The sequence below is a fragment of the Akebia trifoliata genome, chromosome 1 (genome assembly GCF_017979445.1).
Source record: "Akebia trifoliata isolate Shusen 1 chromosome 1, ASM1797944v1, whole genome shotgun sequence".
Classification (NCBI taxonomy): domain Eukaryota; kingdom Viridiplantae; phylum Streptophyta; class Magnoliopsida; order Ranunculales; family Lardizabalaceae; genus Akebia; species Akebia trifoliata.
The window spans coordinates 33,124,127-33,142,280 of NC_141375.1; the positions used below are offsets into that span (position 1 = coordinate 33,124,127).

Sequence of the window (18,154 nt, forward strand, 5' to 3'; positions counted from 1 at the left end):
GCCTAAATGAAATAAATCGTTAGACATTTGTATGGATCTCTAGGAGACGTATGCTTTGCCTCCCATCTCAGCCGTCTGTTGTTGTTAGATGAAAGTAAGGGTCAACATAGGTGAAGCAGGGAAGCATAGTAAAAGATTAGAAAATTGTTAATTTGGAATTATTATTACATTTCACATTAAAGGATGGTTTGTAACGGTTCTCATAATGAATTATGATTTCGATAATCAATTTGCAAATACATATGATCATTGATCATGACGGATATTAAGTTTGGTAATTACTTATGCAATCATTTATCTTTAATTGTTTTATACACCTTAGCCGATTTTTTTAATTTTAATCCCAATTGTTGGGGGAATAAGCAATTTATTGGACTATTTGCATCATCAGTTTGAGTTGAACCATGGTTTTAGAGCTCATTAAGCCAACTTGAAACTGAGATGCGTCGACTAGATTGCAATTCGAGGTGGGTCTAGTACCCCAAACTAGATGGAACCAATTCGTCTCGTCTTCAGAAATCTTACATCTTCCATAAATGTTCATAATCTAAAGAAGTCCACTGTATGATGGTAGGAAAAATTTTAGAATAATGATTTTCTGACGCCCCCCTCTGAATTATATGTCTCTTATGGGGCATTTGTTAGAACCATAGATTTCTTCCTCAGGATACACAACTGCACATATTTATGGGGATGTTCAAGTGTGTATCTCGAGAAAATCTATGGTTATAACCCATGCCATGATAGAGAGCTTAGGGGAGTGTTTGTCAGAGGGGGCCTTAGAAAATCACAACTTGAAATTTTAGGATCTAAAAGCAACATCAATACACATGGAGAAAAGGGTAGGAAGGTGATGAAGGAAGGATTGTTGAAATATAAGAGTTGAATTTCAATTGATGACAATGATGATGATGATAATAATAATAATAATAATAATAATAATAATAATAGGGTTTTGTTAACAAGTGCCATAAGGGCACATGTTAAAGTGCATTAAATACATTTTGGAATTAAAATTTTTTTTTTAATCCTCACTTCCGTCTCCTAATAAGCTGTTCACGGCTTCACGCAGCCCAATTTGTTTATTTCCTAATTAAATTGTCACTTAGACACTGTTCATATCTATAGAAACGGGGTGCCGTATGATCTTGACACTATTATAATGGTGATTCAGATACCATCTTTCAAAGTAATGCTCTTCAGAAGCTAGAATGTGTGAAGACTTTGTTATTTAAAGTTCTCAATCATCAATGTGATTTTTTTATCAAACACAACCATTGAATCTCATGTTCGTATATACTTCATAGTCGATCGATGACCACATCTTAACTTGAATCACGTTAAACGTATATGTAGTCCACTTAGACTTCACTCATCACTATCAAGAAATACTCAAATTTTTGTGGATCGCGAAAAACTAAAACGTGCGACCAATAAATCACTGACAAGAAATGCGATAAATGAAATAATTAACCCACATTCAAAACAGCACACATAGAGATGAAATTCAAGGGAAATAAGAGGACTTGAAATGAAGGATCTTAGAGTCCTCTTGCTAGCATTTTTTCGTAATTCTCGATCGACTCAAGCCGTTGGATCAGGAGTTGTTGCTTGAATTTCTTAATGAAAGCATCGGCACATTCGTTAATATCTTCGGACTTGCAATCGAACCTCTCTGTCTCCAATCCTCTAGTGTCTCTAATATGAGACTTCATTGGAGCTCTAATGGCCTCAACATTTGATGTTGAAGCTCGATGAACTTCTTCTTCTTCTTCTTGTACTTTTATGGGATGGAGAGGGGACGTGAAGCTTTTCTTCATTGTTATCTTCTTATATGTCTAAAAGAGAAGGCTAGATGATGATTAAAGCCCCAGTGAGCTCTTCTTATATATGTTTCAAGAAGGAAAGGAGATGTGTTAGTCAAAGTTTGGAGGCCGACTTTTGTGACTTACATGTGAGAATATGCGCGCATGAGTTGCTTCCGCACACGCATGTGAAACGTAAACGTGCGGCTTAAGATATGTACACGAGCATGAGCTCTACACAGTTCACACGCATGTACAGAGCTTATATTGCCACACCAATTTTTTTTTTCTTTTTCTAATGGTGAAATAAGTATATGTAATGCACTAAATAGGAATAAAAATAAATTAAAAATTAAGCAAATGTTGAGTATATTTTCCTCTACTCTCGGGTGTGTGTCATACCCTAGTTAAGTCCCTTGACCCTCTTTTATTCATAATTTCTCCCATTCTCCAATAGTTTGATCTTTTGGAGTAGTTAGTTGGTTAGCGTGATATTAGAGCGCTAGGTTCGTATAGGTCACAAGCTCGAATCTCTTCACCCTTATGGTGGGGGGTGTTAAGTGTATATTTTCTTCCACTCTTGTGTGTGTCATACCCTAATTATTCTTCCAAAAAAAAAAAAGTCATACCCTAATTAAGCCTTATGACCCTCTTATATTCATTGTTTCTCCCCTTCTCCAACAAATTGATCTTTTAGAGTAGTTGGTTGATTAACAACAAATAAATAAACAAATCTTTATCTTTAGTATTATAAAATGTGAAATGCATCACCTTACATTTAAACTTAATACTTCCAATGTGGGTTTCATTAGAAATCAATAAAACAATAGCCTGACATTAGGCTTCTAAGCATATAAAACTATCTTTTTATTATGTAATATTCAAAATCTCCTTAATAATATGGGTGAATTACCATTTCATGAGCTGAAAATGAGTTATTTACGATTCTGGCTAATTGTTCATTTTAATTATCAAAACGTGAATGTTCACGTTTTCGTTAAAAAAAATTCACAACGATAACGAACTCAACAATTTTAAAGTGCTTGTTGCGCAAGTTTAAAATGAACATTTCCAATTAGTTACTTTAAACCTCCAAAATAGTCACTTAGAAAACCCTCGAATTTGTTGTTATTCCAGTGAGTTGAAATTGTAAATTCGTCAAAAGTTGATCACTTTTTCGTAAATGTCTCTAATAATATTTTAAATTGCAAAGGACCCTTATAATACATTTGCATTTGCATATGCCACCCAATAAGTTTCGGGGGTACTTGATGTGTACGTGTATGGCTTCTCACTAGGATCTTTTCCAACCAATCCTGTCCCAATTATTGCATGTAAATGGGATCCATTGAACTTGGGAAGATACCAATACTTCTAGGATGATTGGTCCATCATATCTTTGAAAGAGTTTTTATAAAAATTGAGTCATCCTTCTACATGTACGAAAGGTGATTAATTGAGATAGAGCAATGCATGAGGTTTCACAGAAGACATCTGATGCTACTACTATTTACTTCACTTGAAGTGGGAAACATGGTTTCAAAACTCGATTTGACATCTTATCTCGTCCATGGACGAGATCAAGTTGTCTCAGATGATTCAATTCGTCTCAAATGAGACAATCTATTTAACTCAGTTTATAATGATTTACATAGATTTAAATTAAAATAATTATAAATTTTTAATAAAATAAGATAGATTAGAAAATGTTTAATCATAAAATTATATTTTATTATATAATAAACATTTAAATTCTAAAAAATTAATTATTTAGATCAAAATCTACAATATTCTGATTGACTCGATCAAGATTTTCAAAGTATCGTATGAGACATCTCGTTTATCTCGCGAGATGATGTGAATGTTAGACACTGTGTATATCTATCTGTATGTTGTTGAAACTTGAATGAGACCGAGACAACACGGGCAGATCATCTTAGTCTGGAATGGAAATTAAATCATCGTGAGCAAGCAACTTCTACTATTATTTTCTCTACTTGGGATGAAACCCAAATTAACGGGGTGCAGTTATTAAAATAATATAACGATTATCCACGCACACATACTAAATTTGGTGTGTATAAGAAAAAGTTGGCTTTTAAAACTAAAAGAGATCAGTGTTTTTAGCCATTGGATTCAAGAGCATTTTTGTTGATACAGTGCCACGTGTTGCATTATGGTATGGAGATTTGTTTTATTTGAATTTCAGGTCAAGGAAGGAAGCTTCGTACATGTGTCACCTTACTTTAGGTCCCACGTGTTCATACCATATGCTCTTTTGAATGTCAACGATTGTGACGGTGAACAATAATTGACACTTGACGACTACGTACGTAATCCCTCTTTTGAATTTGTCGTATAAAATTTTGCCACGTATCACATCTTTGTAGACCAACTCAAGTATGTTTGCCACCTCGATGAGTTGTTGCCTTGGTGGACTCGGATATTGATGATCGGAAATCACTATCATGGATAATCACAAATTGAAAAAGAATCCGACTAGCCTCACTAAGCTAGTATGGATTTCACTCTTACTAAGGGTGTGGCATTCAAAAACATGATGCTCCTGGTTGTAACGGACAAAGAAAAAAAAAAAGTTTTTTTTTTTTCACAGTTGAATTTCAATTTTAAGTTTGAGCATTATGTACAAGTTCAGTCGTCGTCCATTATCAAAACTTTGGATCAAGTTTAAAATAATTTTTTTTTTATATGAATTTTTCGATAAAACTCAAAGGTTGTGATGTTAAATAGTTGATGTCATAATTTATTTGAGCAAAATGACCCTCAATAAGAGTTAAAATATTTACTAAGTAAGAAAAATGTTTCTCATTGAAAAATGCAAAAGTTACTTCCTACAACATTACATTGATGTGGATATGCACTCACGACCATATATGTTTTTCCTTGAGATATGGTTGAAAAACATCTATTTTTTAACACAAATCCACGTTAGCTTAGTGTCTTGTGCTATCACTCTTGCATTATTCTTAAAAATTACTAATCAAATTGATTTTTTGTATGTACATTTCATAGGAAAATACTAGTCTCATGAACAAGTTGAGACTCTCCATCAACATAACCTTGGAGATGGCAAGGATTCTCAAAGAAAATGAATCTCTATGAAAAAGTGTATTATTTTTTGGAAGATAAGAATCAATCTCGAGAAAATTTGTGTTTTTTCCCAAATCCTATAAGTCGTATTTATGGAGAACCTCAATTGTAGGAAAGTCCAATTTCACAAGACATGTATCCGTGGGCTGAGCTATGGGACCAAAAAATTAGTCACATGGTGCATTTCATGTTGATTGATAGACCTATTGGAAAGGCAGACCAACAAGCAAGGGTGGAGCCAAGATTTTCTTGTGTGGTGTGGTGTTAGATCTGGTGACACGACATGGACAAGGAGAAAGAGCTGTAGTTTTCAATAAAAGAGGCATGTCATCAATCTTAAGATTCTATCTATTTCAATCGTCAACTGAAAAAGAAAGAATTGTAATATTATCACATTCTTTTTGAGCAAATTGGACAATGATTCCAAAAGGGTATTCTTCGAAGATTTTGTGTTTCGTTAGTAGGGATGAAGCCAAGATTTTCTTATAGTGGGGGCAAACTATGGTTAGTTGTATAATTGAAGAACTTGAAGATGAATGTTTTAGGGAGAAATTCAGGTTAAAAGTTGAAGAAAAGGATATTTAGGTCATTCCAATTAGCATATGAGAAAGATCGATTAAGAGGTAATGTCATCAACAAAAACACTTAAAAGGGGGGGGGGGGGGGTTGGAATTGGAGGGAGGTGAGGGTGTGGGGACAAATGGGGAGATAGGTGAGAGAGTGTGGATAAATGGGACATATAATTAGTTGAAAATATAGGGGTGTCTTAAAGTTCTGTGGGGGCAATCACCCCACCAACTCCTTACTAGCTCCACCCCTATTTGTTGGAATGCTTAATGTTTGAATTAGCATCGTACTTATTTTGTGAATTTGTTATTTCTTCTTGTATTGTGATTGGTTATCTCAACTAGTCAATTTATTTTAATAAAATTATTTTGCCCATAAAAAAATATTACCACATCATTATATATTATAATAAAATCACTTATCGTGTTTATCCATAATACAATGGTGTGGTAATATAATTAAAAAAAATTTAATATGAGATTTTAGATAAAAACTATCTAGGATTTTCAACAAAGGGTTAAGAAGAAGTTGAAACAATAGTGAAGATAAGATTCTACTATTGAGGGTGAGAAGCATGGAAATGATGAAAAAAAGAAAAATCAAATTTTAAGTTGGATACTGATAAATTTGGGGGTCCAACTCAAAATCAATTGACAATGAGTGGAGAGAGACAAGGTAATTAGTGTCCAATGTGAGCATAAACTCAACACACCCCCTAGGGGGCATGGAGAAGAGAAAGACTCGCTTTAATATCATGATAAATTTGAGAGTCAAATTCAAAATCAATTGACAATGAGTGGAGAGACCCAGGATCTTTTAAGGAGAGAGACAAGGCAATTTGTGTTTGATGTGGGACTAAACTCAACAGATAGGAGGGCATTCAGGTCATTTTCATTTGTCTATTCGAGAAGACAGGATTCTAGGGGCCATGTAATCAGCTTAAAAACACGGGCGTCACAAATATTTGCTAAAACCCTTCTTTAGCTGAGCTAAAAGAAGCCTGCTACTGTGAGTACTGTCTGATGGAGAGCATCCACCGATTCTCACAACATCTATATCCAATCTCCATTGCCCAAAAATGCTTCAAAACCTCGAAAAACATTCGATTTCCGAGAAACCCAATTTTGGGTTTCCACCAAAATCAAGAACAACCCTTCAAATCCAAGGTTTCAGATCTTAAACCAGTCTTCAATAGCAACTTCATCACCTCAAGAACTTGTAGTTCTTCTACTTCAACTGCCAAAGCAGGTTGGTTTCTGGGTTTAGGAGATAAGAAATTAACCTTACCAAACATAGTAAAAGCAGGTGATCCTGTTCTTCATGAGCCAGCCCGTGATGTCTCTCTCGATGAAATTGGGTCAGAGAAGATTCAGAAAATCATTGATGATATGGTCAAGGTCATGAGAAAAGCACCTGGGGTCGGTCTTGCTGCTCCTCAGATTGGAATTCCCTTGAGGGTATGTTTTGTTTTAATGTATTTTTCTTCATCTGGGTTGGAGCCAAATTTCCGAATTAGTTTGGTGAATTTGGTTTTGTTACTTTTACATGATATCAGAGCTAGTAACCATGGTGATGGGCATTGGGATTCTATAATAAGGGTATTGAGATACTTCACACACACTTTAATTGAACTATATCTAGAATGGGTTGTGATGTAAATTGGATTATAGATTCTAATGAACTTAAATCAAATGACCGTAATGTGTTGACTCTTGGAGGAGGTGCAGTGTCTTGAAATCCTCAAGTAAACTTGCATCGTCGGATCCATAATGGAGTCGGAGTTTATATCTTTGGATAAAGTTGCCAAGGAAACAAAATGGTTTTTGTATTTCCTAATGGTTCAGTCACTTACAAAACATATTTATTATAATAACCCAGTGACATATTAAAAGCCTAGAATAGCTCATATGACGGGAAGTATATAGACATTTGTCGAATACCCAAGTGCCAACACCATGCAACAATCCACGGACCAAGGGGATGGCTATAGAGGTAATCTATAGTACATTGAGATTAGTGGGGCTTAAGCATACATGTAAATAAATCACCAGTTCTAGAACTCAACTTATGTGGATTGTGATAAATTTGGGGGTCCAACTCCAAACCAATTGGCAATGAGTGGAGAGGCCTAGGATCTTATAAGGAGAGAGACAAGGCAATTTGTGTCCGATGTGGGACTAAATGCAACAGGATTGGAGATCCCGAGTTCAACAAAAACAATTTTTTTATTTTTAGTACTTTGGAATAATAATACATCAAAGCTTTACTCCAAATCCATCCTTATGTTGAAATACTACCCCATATATCGTTAAGAAACATGAGTCCTTAACTTGATAGACCTGGGTAGTCCGACGGGGAGTTCTGACATAAACACTCTTGAAAAAAGAACCTTTATGAGTGTGGAAATTGTTTTTTCCTCAATAATTAGGTTGATTATATAGAGTGGTCATAAAGACCTTGGGAATGATCATGGCCAATATGATGAATGCAGCCATATAAAGATCCCAAGGTTCAACAAAAACAATTTTTTTATTTTTAGTACTTGGTGGTAATAATACATCAAAGCTTTACTCCAAATCCATCCTTATGTTGAGATACTACCATATATGTCGTTAAGAAACACAAGTCCTTAACTTGATAGAACTGGGTAGTCTGATGGGGAGTTCTGACATAAACACTCTTGAAAAACGAACCTATATGAGTGTGGAACTTGTTGCTTCCTTGATAATTAGGTTGATTATATAGAGCGCTCATAAATAACATTGGGAATGATCATGGCCAACATGGTGAGTGCAGCCATATGAACTTGATGGTGTTTTAGAAAAGTTGAGTTCAAGCCCCCTCGTTGGCCACCTACAAGGATTTATCCTGGCTTACTTGGTAAATGTGGTTTGTGGGGTATTGCATGTACCCCGGGGATTTGGGTGAGATATAGTTCTTTAAGAGGTTAGTTCCCTCACCCTTGCTAATCGGGCCTACGGGTCTGGACACTCCCATAATAAGAAAAAAGAAAAGAAAAAATGAAAAAAAGAAGAAGAAGAGTTGCGTGTGCAATCCATGATCTAGGTTTTTAACCATAAAGTTGTACAAATCAAAACCAAAAGTTCCCTAGATAGCTAGTATATCATATGGGCTTACTCTAAAACTGTAGGTTCAAAACACTGTTTCCCATGCACTAGTTTCCCACTATATTCTATATTTAGTTTTTCATTCATGTGGAGATTTTTATTGGACTTTTGCAGGTTTTCTATCACTTTTTAGTCCTATTGGGATCCATTTTTAGTGGGTTTCATGTACTTAGTTGGATCTTATAGCATTTTATTTCGAAGTTGCATTCTTCATTGTTTTTCACATCTCTGTTGTAGAGACTCAGTCCCACATTGGATAGGAAAAGACTTTGTGAGGGATAATATCATTTGTAAGTCCGTATTGTAAAGCTTAATAAGAGAGCTGTAGAGAAACTATGAAGGCCCTTGCGCACACCATGCCTTGCTAGGTTGGGCTGTGCTCGAGCATTGGCCGCCGACTCAATTGGGTTGTGGGCTGCAAGGAATGTTTTTCTTTTAAAACTCTTTCATTAAATTACATTATTCTCATTTTTTTCATTGGCAACCTCTTCCTCAAATGTGTACCCATTAGAGAGTGGACGTGTGAGGGTATGTTCCCACTTTCATTGAGAGTGGGGATCTCGTATCACAACATGTCTCACAAGAAGTGACTGTAAGGTTTGTCCTGCCTGTTCTCTGAACACAACAGAACAAAAACATTTTCCTCCCTAACAATGGTTACTGCAATCAATTAATCTTTCTTCTTGCCATGTTTAGACTCAAGTACTACACCCATAGAGTTACTCAGCCTTCACAGCTCCTGTGCTGGTACAAAGTGGTCACTATTCTCCTTCACAATAACCTTGCACTGGGACCAAAAAAAAGAAAAGGAAATTCCCATCTCAATAACAGTTTTGATACTGCAGATTATTGTTTTGGAAGATACAAAAGAATATATTAGTTATTCTAGAAAGGAAGAAACTATAGCACAAGACCGGCATCCATTTGATCTTTTGGTAAGTTATTATACTGAATGGTAAAACATTCAAATATGTTTCATTCCTTTCTTATCATCAATAAATGGATTTTTCTTTTCTGGACTGTTTTTATTTATCAGTTTTTTCGAAGCAGGTTATTCTGAATCCCAAGCTTGAAAAGAAGAGCAACAAAACTGCACTATTCTTTGAAGGGTGTCTAAGGTGAGAAGCAAACAATTAATGATCAAGCTTATTTAACTGGATTGAGTATTTTGGGCTTTCCTTTTGTTTTTAGGGTCTACTTCCATATCTATGCCATATGAGACTCGTACTTTTATTATTTTCCTTAGTAACAGAATTTAGAATTCCATTATTATTAATTTGGGCACATCAAACGGGAACATATTATATTCTTGAGGTGATTCTGTTTGATGTTATTTTTTTTCCAGTGTTGATGGGTTCAGAGCATTGGTTGAGCGACACCTCGAGGTTGAGGTTACAGGTTTGGGTCCCGACGGAAATCCCATCAAAGTAAAGGCTACAGGTTGGCAGGCGCGCATATTACAGCATGAATGTGATCATCTCGATGGTACGATCTATGTCGATAAGATGGTCCCAAGAACATTTAGAACTGTTGAGAACTTGGACTTACCTCTTCCCATGGGGTCCCCCAAGCTCGGTGTTCGCTAGCTCATAGTCTCAGACATCCGAAGGGGTCTCTCTTCCTTAACAAAACTTCAATGCTTCATGAAAGGGAAGGTTGTCGTGTTGAGCTCCATGTAGGCTGAATTGGATCAAATTGAACTTTTGGCTTCAAGAGGTAATTCGGATCACTGATTGTCGGGAAATATTTCCAACCTCTGTGAGTAGGAAAATGGTGAGCGTTCTCAAGGCTTTGAAGCAATCATAAATGTCTCATGTAAACATGTTTCTTATCAAATTGACTACTGTGCTTCATCAACCAATGCCAACAAATTTTCTACATTTGATGTTTTTAACTCAAAAGATGGGATATAGATCTAAAATATTCATAAGAAACACAATATTCCAAGTTACTTAGAAGCATCAAAGCTTCATGGCTTGTAGTCATCTCTTTCATAAATTTGGTTGTGGGTCGATACTCAACAAGAACCAAAACTTGATTCTCTGGTGTCAGGTTTACCTATATTATGGATCTGCTTGGTATCTCACATTAGAGCTTTTACCTCTACACATCATATGATTAGAAGGGTTTTTACTATGATTTGGAGGAAAAAAGTGGGCCGGAGGCAATCTGATCGAGCATATTAGGCTTTTTAAAATAAGTTAAAATCATTTTTAATTCACCACCAATTTAGCAAAATAAAAAATAAAAAAACAAAAAGAAAAACATTTTTGATTCGCCAGTTTACAACTTTTTTTTTTTTTTTTTTAAAATTTTATTTTAAAGGGGAAGGCTAATGTATAACATTTTTATGAAAAAAATTTACTCAGAGAAAATTCAATCTGGGGTTTTACAGAATCTTGGATCAACCAATCACATTATTGTAGTGAGGGCATCTCCAATTTATAAAATTACCCTTGTTAGGTTTCGCGCAATTGATCATTTAGGGATTCTGGAAATCCGAGATTTACTTTTATGTGAGAAAAAAATGTCTCCATTGTTATTTGTTGGTGGCTTGAGGGGTGGAAGATTCTGAAGGAAAAGAAAATGTAAAAAATAATTGTAAACTAATTTTGACACACTTCATTTTGGAGATCCCAAGAGGTTAAAAAAAAACATTTTTAGGGCTTCTATGTAATCTGTACTTTTGAAAAAGGTGAACCAATTTGATGAAAAGATAATTATTAATTTGAATTTCTCTTTTATTTTTGAAGTGTTTTACAAGGAAAAATAAAATAAAATAAAAAATACACCACTAACAAACGATTCACCACAAGACTACAACTAGGGCTCCAAATGGTACGGATTTTATCCTAAATCTGAGTGATCCGAATCCAAATTTAACAGATTTGATTTCATCAAGTATATCTGAATTAAAATATAATTTCACGTCAAGCATTTATGATTCCCATACACTTTCATGTTAAGAAGTGCGATATAAGATTCCAGTGTGAGGTCACTTAAGCATTCTTTATTCTTTTTAATCTTAAAATATATTAATTATTCAAAATAACTCAATAATCGGGAGACTGATACTTTCATTGAAAAAAATGAAAATTTCACAAATTAAACAAGGAGATTGCTAATTAGGCCATCTTCAACTCACAAGAATCCTTTTCGGCCCTGTTTTCAACACCACAAAGGCCTGTAAAAAGGCGGAAAATATTCCGATGTTTTAATATTTTTGGGCCCGTCTGTATGACCCAGGTAAAATGGTAATTAAACGAACTTTCTTCTTCTTCTAAAAAATTCATTTTTGTAAGATTTACGGGACAGACATATCTATTACAATTTTATTACAAAAACTCCTTTGTTACTTACTGAACCAAACCTTACTTCATGAATCAGTCTAGCATGATTAATTAGTTAGGTTTATGAGTAATTAGTTAGATTTAAGATCTTACTAAGGGTTATTGGGCCAACTTGGATTATAAAATAGGCAATCCAATATCATAAACTTTTAGATTTCATCGACAAAATTTGATTGAAAAGAAAAAAATCATTTTTTTAACTTGATTGAATACATTGAAATGGATGGCTACAAAACTCACAAATTTAAAGTTAAAAATCAATTGTTAAAAATAACTTTTTTTTTCGAAGTTCTTAGAATTTTATCCTTTATAATCCTATGTCATCAGATCATGTCTTTAGAAATAAAAAATTGAGGATGTTAGGATTCACTTGAAGATATATTAAGTAGCAAATTAACCCACCAATTTAAATTTTATGACGTGTACCGCCAATCGAGGGTTTGCTGGGCCTGTGTAATAAACTTGATTAAGGAAGGTTTGGTGGGCAACAAACTTCATAATGTAAGGTTTTATTAGAGTTTTCAGAACTTCAAGGAGTTTTTCTAATTAAAATGCAACTGTTAGATCTGCCGGGTAAATCTCTTTTCATTTTAGGGAAAATTATTAAAAAAAACCGAATAAAAATATTATTTCTAAAAAAAAACCAAATTTATTTAAAATTATGAAAAAGGTAAAAACCGGCCATTGATTGGCCGGTTGTAGTCTCTCTCCTCTATTTAAAAAAAAAAACGATTTTTTAAAAAAAACAGGTCATTAAATGATCGGTTTTTTGTTCTCTCTCCTCCTTCTCTCTCTTCACTTTCTCTCTCTTAATTATTTTAAAAAAAAATCAATTAAAAAAAAAAAAAGGTCATTGAATGACCGGTTTTTTATTTCTCTCTCATCTTTTTCTCTCTACACCTTCTCTCTCTTAATTATTTAAAGAAAAAATCGAATTTAAAAAAAAAATCATTAAATAACAGATTTTTTCTCTCTCTTGAAAAGAGCAATTACAAATAAACCCTTAAAAAACTTATGATATTTCACTTGCCACCTTCTAATTAATTAAAATTAATATTGTACGTATAAGATTACTTTATGACGTAAACTAGGGGTGCACATTGGATTGGATAAATCCGAGAACCGAACCAATCCGAAGCTTTTGGATTGGATTGGTTCGGATTAAATACACCCACGGTTCGGGTACGGTTTTTTTTAATAATTTTCCCTTCATTTTATTTGCAGATCTGTTATTTGTTGGCATATTTTCATTGGAAAACGCAGGTAACTCTCTCTTTAATTTTCTAGGGCTCTTGAATGTTTGATTTTGAGTAGATAAACTAGAAATTAGGGTTTTGTATTTTATATTCTGACGATTTCCCCATGAATCAAGATTTTTATTTGCAGATTTGTTTGTTGTTCTATGTTTTTTTCTGCATTGGATGTTAAACCATAAAACGGGTAGGTGTACAGAATGTTGAAATCTTATATTAATTTTCAATTTTTTTTTTTTTTAACAAAATGTTGATTTTTTTGGTGTGTGTGTGATTCAGTTCGTTTTGATTGTTGATTTTTCAAGATCAAATTCCATTTTTCCATGATTGCTTTGCATACTAACATTTGAACTTTAGAATCGAGAGAGTAAATTGAGTTAATGGGTTTTCTAAAAAACACTCGACACCAATCCTAAATCTAGGTTTCTTTGATAACCTAGAATTCAATTTTTTTTTAAAGAAGATAAGAATCTAAAACAACAATAAATAAATGGGGGACGTTATGTGGTTTGATTACTGATAAGAAGATGACGGAAAAGAAGAATTAGAAGAAATTACAGGAGGTTGCACTGTTTTTGTTTGCTCTCGATACAGTTTCCATCACTATCGTTGTTGGATGCTGAGTGTAGGGTTAATTACGAGGAAAATTATTTATCTTAATCTCTCTTTGCCAAAAAACAATTGTTCCACTACTTAATTGTCTTAATTTTACTTGATTATTAAGGTGGAAGATGTATGCAAGGAAGATATGCTTGAACTGATCTAACAAAGCTTTAATAAGGACAGTTGTAGGTATGAAACTAGAATAATCAAACCTTTAGAAGGGTAGTCGAAATAAGCTCTACTGAGCTAAACATAATAGTCTAGGAGCAATAGAAAAAGACAATATAATTTTATTATTGAGTGGGATCTTAACCATTGTGCTTCCCATTAACACCAATCAATACCCGCTTGGAACATCTTCTACTATTCTTGTCAACCTTCTTGAGGCCACTTGGGATCAATCGAGCAAACAGAAACAAAGAGAGAGATGATTGTGATGGATATATTTTTTTATCCTAGAAAACTATGGTATAAACTTTTGTAATATCCCACTTTATGGAAACACAATCAAGCACTTGGAAAAGACCAAACACACACAAACTTATGCTCTGTGGGGGTTTTATGAAGATTTTCAGGCGTACCTAGTTGGGCCATAGTTTGTTGATAGGTGCTGTTATCTCCATTTTCCATCACTCAAGGTCATGTGACTTGCTTTTATCATCATTTGTGGTTTGAAAAATATTAGGTTGTAGGTAATTTGACTTGTGCTGGATGATTGTGAGATCTCAATGTCTTTCATGCTTCTTATGATCTTTGACTTATTTTTCTATTTCTTTGCAGTTGGAAATATATCAGTGTGCATGTTATTTTTCTAGAGGAAAGGTATGGCAAGTACAGCATGTTTCATAATTGTCAGCAGGAATGACATTCCTATATATGAAGCTGAAGTGGGCTCGCACTTAAAGTATGGTGTTTTTCTTTAAGTTTTAGTTCCCTACTCATTGCTTGTGCATACATTTTAGAACTTGATTTGATACTTCACACATTCAACTATGGACTTATTATTTTTTTTTTTGTTTCTCTGTGTATTTGTCAGATTATATTTCCAGACTTTTGTTACAATTATCTCTCATTTTAATCATTAGTGCGTTGCTAGGTAGTATTTTCTTGGGAAATAATTTTCTTTCTTGGCTTGTTTAGTCTTTCCTATGTTCAATTTGGGAAGGGAAGGGGGAAAATGGGAACATATTAGTAACCTAGGGACAATTTTGATTAGCATATACTGTCACCAAAATGGATCCATCTGAATCATGTCATTGACCTCCTTTAGTGGAAACCTAATGAAATTTGTAGAACAGCATATCTTGTTATGAAAATTGAGAAACATATTGGCATATAGAGTATGAGTCATCACCTTCGCTACACCTTTGATGTCAGACCCTTACAACTAATCCATCTAATTGTTGTGTAAATATGGGCATAAAACTTATGAAATACACTACTTTCAACTCACTTTGATTTCAAAGCCTACATAATTTTTTTTTGGTAAGTATAAGACTTTATTGATTGAAAAAAAGAAGAAGAGTCCAAGGTGGCCCCTATACAAGAGAAAAAAATAAAATAAAAGAGACAAAGAACAACAAAAAGAAACGGTCCACAACAAAACCACTACCCCACTAAACACTACAAAGAGCGTTCCACTTGAAGACAAAATCTTCAAAAAACATGCCTTCGAAGAGCATTGGGTGCTTTGTTTTTATCTTCTTGACTATGATGATTTGGTTTAAAAGCATGTAAACAGTTATGTATTTGTGCTTTCATTACTGTTTGTTGCATATTAGATTCCCATTTTACTGTTGTCTTCACTCTTTCTTTTGTTGAACTTTTGTCCTTGTGTGATGCTGTCATGCTGGTAATGGTTGGCATGCTGACCTCATTATCCTGTTACAGAAGGAAGAAGCTGCTCACCAGCACCAGTTCATATTACATGCAGCTTTGGATATTGTTCAGGATCTTGCATGGACTACCAGTGCTATGTGAGTTTCCATCACCCTTATTTAAAATGTTTCATGTGAAGGTTCATTTGAGGACCGTAGAAGCACTTTTGCTGTCGTGATGTGCTCCTGTACCTTTCTTGGTTTTCAGTTTTCATCCTTTGGAAGTTAGAACCTATTAATGTTTGGCTTGCCACATTTTCAATACAGGTTCTTAAAAGCAGTGGACCGGTTCAACGATTTGGTGGTGTCAGTATATGTTACTGCAGGTCATATCCTACCTATGCCACTGAAATAATTTATAATAATTTCCACTGAAAGTACAGATGGCCTAAATCTATATATCCTAAAAAGTTTGGTAATGGTACCGGCTAAACCTGTTTCAACCAAGATCATTAACTCAAAGTAGAAGGCAGGTTTTGATCCATGTTGGCACCTTCAATTAATAATATTATAGTATTAACTGATGTAGGTAATTAGCTGTAGGTAATTGATTATGGCCAAATCATAATGAGCTCCTCTGACCTACCCTTGAAATCTGTGAACAATCCAGTCTTAGGCATGTTCTTGTATTGTTGGATTGACGAAAACCCAAAGTTCAACATTACTTGGTCAACAGTGCATGCATCAAACAGTTGTAGTTTGATAGTATGATGTGAATTTTGGGCTTTGTGTGCCATGTAGGAATCTCTTTCAGGTGTAGAGAAGTACTATGAAATAGTATGGATGGATATTACCCATCCACTTTTCCTTTTCCGTTGATTTAATGTTTTCTGTTATTACATTGTATTTTCCTTGACCGACCAAGTCATACATACGCGATTGATGCTACTTCATGACTCTCGTAACGATGACGGAATTAAGAGCTTCTTCCAAGAGGTCCATGAGCTTTATATAAAGGTAACATCTCTTATATTCTATAGTGCAATCTTTTTTATGTAAATTTATTCTAGAATGTTGAAAAGGAATGCTTTGTTAGTGCAACTCTACCAGTAGTGGATGATGAATTGGTATGCGAGTTTGATTCTATTTATTTCCGTCTTTAAATTTCTAAAGTGCTCCATTTCGTGAAATTTTTTTCCTGAAGTTCACGGTGTCTGTAAGATGGATGAATGAAATATTTCCTATGCAACGTAGGTTTTGGGATTTGTGTATTCATTTGAGCTCATGACATTGACAACCTGGTTGTGTTGTCCTCAATTAGACTTGGGTCCTACAGTACCTAGACTCTTTGTTATGCTATCCGTGCCCATATCTGCATGATAAGATATTGTCACTGTTATTGTAACTGCATAAATACTTCTTAGATTTTTTATTTTTTTCTATTTTATTATTAGATATTTTCTTAATTCAAAACAACGTTTTCATCCAAGTATATATAGATGTTAGTAGAGCGTGTACTTGGATTTGAATGAAACCTTGTTTTGTTGTTGGTTAGCTGGACTTGAACCAAGACCCCGAAAAGTTGCATTCCAATCCATCAACCAACCGAACTATGGTTCCAAGCCCAAATGTAAAGTAAATAGCCTACAAAGCCATTGCATAGTCATATATAGTATAAAATTGTTCTTTATGGTGGCCATTGTATTGTGATGAAATCATAGAAAATGAAACATTACTGTTCTCAGAAAGTATGTACTAACTAATAGTGCCTCTTCAAGAGAAAAGAGCCAAATTTGTCCCCTTTAGCTTTGTTCACATTGCTCTCAAAAACTCATTCAAAACATGAATATGCACAAGAACTAAGAGGTGCTGTCTCCACAGTCCACACTATTGTGATATTTCTAGAAACTCTATTTGAGTTGATAGGACTTCGACAAATCAACTTGATTTTGTTTATATTTTGGGTGATTTTGATCAATTTCATTGCACATATACTTGGCAGATTCTTCTCAATCCCCTCTACTTACCTGGGTCCCGCATTACATCATCTCATTTTGATACAAAAGTCCGAGCCCTTGCAAGAAAATATCTGTAGAGCTGTTCGTTGATTGTGGATGGAGATGCAAGCTTGTGGGAGCTATAGTGAGCCCCTTTGTCCTGATGTCTTTTACTTTGAAGTTTCAGGAAATTCTTGACTGTTTGTTCAGTTTTTCTTATTTTGTTATGTTTTAAATCATGTTTTTTTTTTTACCCCTTATTCTCTTTTCTATGCCACAATGATCACTTCGAGTGTTTCATGGGTTTGTGAATCTACAATTCTAGATATTGTAAAGAAGGGGAGGGAGAAAACACTTCTGTTGTTATCTTAATTTAACTTTTTAATCTTTTTTTCTAATTAAAGGAGGGTGACAATGTTTATCATCACAATCTTTCTGGGTTGAAAGTTAGAGTGAAAATTGAGTCGACACCAAACAGGTTCACAAGGAAGAAATCAGACTTGTAAGGAAACAATCAAACACC

At 34.4% G+C, this 18,154-nt stretch overlaps 2 protein-coding genes across 3 annotated transcripts; both read left to right on the forward strand.

Annotated features, from left to right (window-relative positions):
* The first annotated feature begins 6,445 nt into the window (after positions 1 to 6,445).
* Positions 6,446 to 10,491, forward strand: PDF1A (peptide deformylase 1A). Of its 2 annotated transcripts, XM_086453668.1 has the most exons (4): positions 6,446 to 6,940; positions 9,457 to 9,546; positions 9,662 to 9,729; positions 9,957 to 10,491. In XM_086453668.1, the coding sequence occupies exons 1-4, from the start codon at positions 6,506 to 6,508 to the stop codon at positions 10,195 to 10,197; spliced, it is 834 nt and encodes a 277-aa protein (XP_086309794.1). In that variant the 5' UTR covers positions 6,446 to 6,505; the 3' UTR covers positions 10,198 to 10,491. The 2 variants fall into 2 exon arrangements, with proteins under 2 accessions (XP_086309794.1, XP_086309802.1); XM_086453676.1 differs by lacking the exon at positions 9,457 to 9,546.
* A 2,668-nt stretch (positions 10,492 to 13,159) lies between these two features.
* On the forward strand, positions 13,160 to 18,061 carry LOC147411910 (SNARE-like superfamily protein). The gene is made up of 6 exons (XM_086453710.1): positions 13,160 to 13,224; positions 14,598 to 14,728; positions 15,708 to 15,793; positions 15,962 to 16,022; positions 16,565 to 16,651; positions 17,637 to 18,061. Exons 2-6 carry the CDS (start codon positions 14,642 to 14,644, stop codon positions 17,727 to 17,729), a joined length of 414 nt encoding a protein of 137 aa, XP_086309836.1. The 5' UTR covers positions 13,160 to 13,224; positions 14,598 to 14,641; the 3' UTR covers positions 17,730 to 18,061.
* The last annotated feature ends 93 nt before the right edge of the window (positions 18,062 to 18,154 follow it).